At 40.1% G+C, this 3,214-nt stretch overlaps 1 protein-coding gene across 7 annotated transcripts in view; it reads right to left on the reverse strand.

The window, feature by feature from the left end:
• Window positions 1–1,846, reverse strand: part of LOC125034568 — a 285,743-nt gene extending 283,897 nt beyond the window's left edge. For 3 of the 7 annotated variants that reach the window (XM_047626463.1, XM_047626462.1, XM_047626461.1), the window contains exon 1: window positions 1,198–1,844. In XM_047626463.1, coding sequence (XP_047482419.1) covers window positions 1,198–1,731 — 534 coding nt within the window. In that variant the 5' untranslated portion in view covers window positions 1,732–1,844. Of the gene's footprint in view, window positions 1–1,197 lie in introns of all 7 variants that reach the window. The other 4 variants (XM_047626459.1, XM_047626458.1, XM_047626460.1 and 1 more) reach the window with 3 other exon arrangements.
• Between the last annotated feature and the right edge of the window lie 1,368 nt (window positions 1,847–3,214).

A 3,214-nucleotide genomic window follows, 5' to 3' on the forward strand; every position in this document is an offset into this window, starting at 1 on the left:
CATTGTCTCTGTTCTGCCAGACAAGATATGCAGATTCTTATAGGTATTTTACCTATGTGATGGAGCAGCTACCGGTGGTATTTCAACTTCACCGAAGCGCACGGATCCCTCTCCCACTAGAAAGGGACTGAAGGAGGTTTCTGAGGTATATTTGTAATGAAAATGATAACAATTAAACGTGGATACCGACGTTTGATGACAATAACTAAAGGTCGCTATGCAGATGTGTGGAATGCATTATGCTGCAGAGCTTCATTGAAAGACTAAACAGCGTACCGGTAATCGGGAGCAAGATCTCTATCCATGGGCCTGTATCTTTCTGGCATCGCAGAAATTATACTTTACATGAGTCCTTTCTTTGACATGCTGACAAAAGTATAAACATGAATTGCAAATATATTTGCTCATTTCTTGTTTTACTTTCCCAAACATAATATATTATACATGCATACATGGAATATATAGGAAGATAAACAGATAGATAGATAGATAGATAGATAGATAGATAGATAGATAAACAGATATAGATAGAGGGAAACATACCTATGTATGTTTTTGTGGGCAGCATCATAACCTGTACTTTATTTGTCTTTAATAATTTTTGTAGGCCGATTGTTTTACAATATTGACTGACCTATAAATGATACCCAATAGTTAACCATGTATATATATAATATGTTCATACTTTACAACACTATTCATGGATAGTGGCATGAAATATGGTTTGTGGCTGTAAATATTCACAACCTCCAATGCTATTTCATATATGGATATTTTTTTTTTATTAATTAACTTTTATGTTCAATTATAATTAAATAAAATATCTCATCATTACTGAATTTTGTCTTATTTAATAACTATTATTCAGTTTCAAAATTAAAAGGTAAAGGATGTCTAAAATACATTAATCATGCAATAGCAGTAACTGTTATTTTTATATTTTGTTCTCATTCAGTCTAGAATTTACTGCCATACCTCTACAATTGTGATATACTGTATATATACACTATAATACTACTATTCTCGTCATGATCTACTAATGATCAAATAGTTCTCAATTAAAACATCATTATTTCCCAGTACTAAACTGCTAATGTAGCTCTGTTCTGAACTGAGGTATGCTATATACTCCTGTACTGAATATATGCAACGTGACATGCAAAATTAAAAGCTCTTGCGGATAGTTGCAGGCCATACCTGTGTTGTGTAGGGGTGTGTTGCAAGATCCACTGCGTCCTGCACCAACCTCTCCTTCAGGAGCCCTCGGAGCTGGGTGTGGGGCAGCCTCACCAGTTCGGCACGCCCAGCCTCATAGGCGTCTAGGTACCTCGCGGGCGTCGTGCTGGAAGCCATGGGCAGCTGCAGGGAGGGCGGCGGTTCCCCCGGAGTGGAGGCTGTGGAGCCTGAGCCTCGGGACCCGCGGGAGGAGCGGGACGATCTTCCTCGGGAACCTCGGGAACCGCGAAGGGTCGTGTGATCCCTGGCTGCCATCTGGGCTTCCTCCACCGTAAAGTACACAGAGGCGGCTCCCTCCTCCCGCAACAGCATGACAGCGCCCAGCAGAGCAGATCTGTGACCTGGGTTCACCACACCGATGGCGTCCAGGTCCGGAGCGCCGATCTGTTTGCATATCTCTAGGTCATCGTAGCCGTTGTCGATGAAGGAATCTGTGTACTGCTCCATGTGGAGCGACCTGAGCCACTCCCCCACTATGGTCTCCTCCATCTCCATCACTGAACTACACCAACACTACCACTCTTCACTCATTTCATTAAGAGAGCCCCGGAGGTGTTGGCATGCGCCTGACCCACGCACCACTTGACACTTGACTGTTTACACCGCGGGCTGCGAGCTCTCTCGCGGAGCTTCCCAAAGCCACCAACAGATGGCTCTGCCGCCCGAAAACAAGCGACTCGCGCACGGAAACGCGCGCAACAGGATACAGGTTTTTAGCTTATAATTACATTAGAAACATAAGTTTAAAGTATATGTGAATTAATTGCCATTACGTGCATCAGTTAGATACAACGGTACATCTTTTTACGTTGAACTTATTCGAAATCCAACAACTGTAATTTCCTATCGTGTTCACGAGCCATCGAATATATTCTGCAATGATACTCGCGGATCTTCATTATAATATAACTCGCATTCATCTGTTTCTTTAAGTATTCCTCTCGTACCCGCTTAGCATGCACTAATGCAGTCAAACACGTTACTTTTTGCGGAAAATATACTTCGCAAGTGTCGGTAGCCATAACATTTGAACTTAAAACTTAGGAGTACTTAGATATCAATATACACGAGGAAATGTGTCTATAGGTAAATGTATATAGGTCATATACACACACATATATATAACATATAAACAGATGAATTTGTTTAGATATAGGTATATGTATATGTACGTGTGTGTGTGAACCTAAAGATTTCATAGCTCTCTTTGGAAATTTCACGTTGAGACTAAACAATGCAAAATAGGACTTCTATATAATTTATTTTTTCCGTACTCTCAAATATAAACTATAGGTCATAAAATACTCTAAAGGTGTATTATTACCTTTTGACAAGACATTCGAATAAAAGGACCATCTTTATATTCCACTTCGTTAATTCATGAAAAATGTCAGTCAACAAGAGGAGCTATGTATCGGAAAACCGAGGGACTACCTCTCCAGCATTAATTAACAACCATGCCTAAACCAACACGTGTCAACAGAGTAAACCAGCTAAGTTTGTAGGTTATGGCCCATCGCTGTCCAACGGGAATATGCGCCGGTCGGTTTGGCTGAGCAGAGATTATCAAATATTGGGCAAAGGCTCTGTGGCGCTACAGGGGATGCCCGGACATGAAATCAGCTACGCATAAACCCTAATTTGATTCCGGGTCTGCCAATTTATTTGTAGGATGTTAAAGAAAATGAAATCACGTGAATCTCCAGCTCTGCTTCACGGGAAATGAAAAAGAATTAGCGAAAGCTTCATGGAACACTTCTTTAAAAAGGTAATCTTCATAATGTTGGAATGGCTGGTATGTAACAGCAGTAATTACCTTAATTTTTTCGTTATTATACCGAAAACTCGTACTGGCAGAAACTCTAACAATGTGTGTATATATATAAATATATATATATAAATATATATATAAATATATATATAAATATATATATGTGTGTATGTGTGTGTGTGTGTGTGTGTGTGTGTGCGCGTGTAT

The sequence above is a fragment of the Penaeus chinensis genome, chromosome 18 (genome assembly GCF_019202785.1).
Source record: "Penaeus chinensis breed Huanghai No. 1 chromosome 18, ASM1920278v2, whole genome shotgun sequence".
Lineage (NCBI taxonomy): Eukaryota > Metazoa > Arthropoda > Malacostraca > Decapoda > Penaeidae > Penaeus > Penaeus chinensis.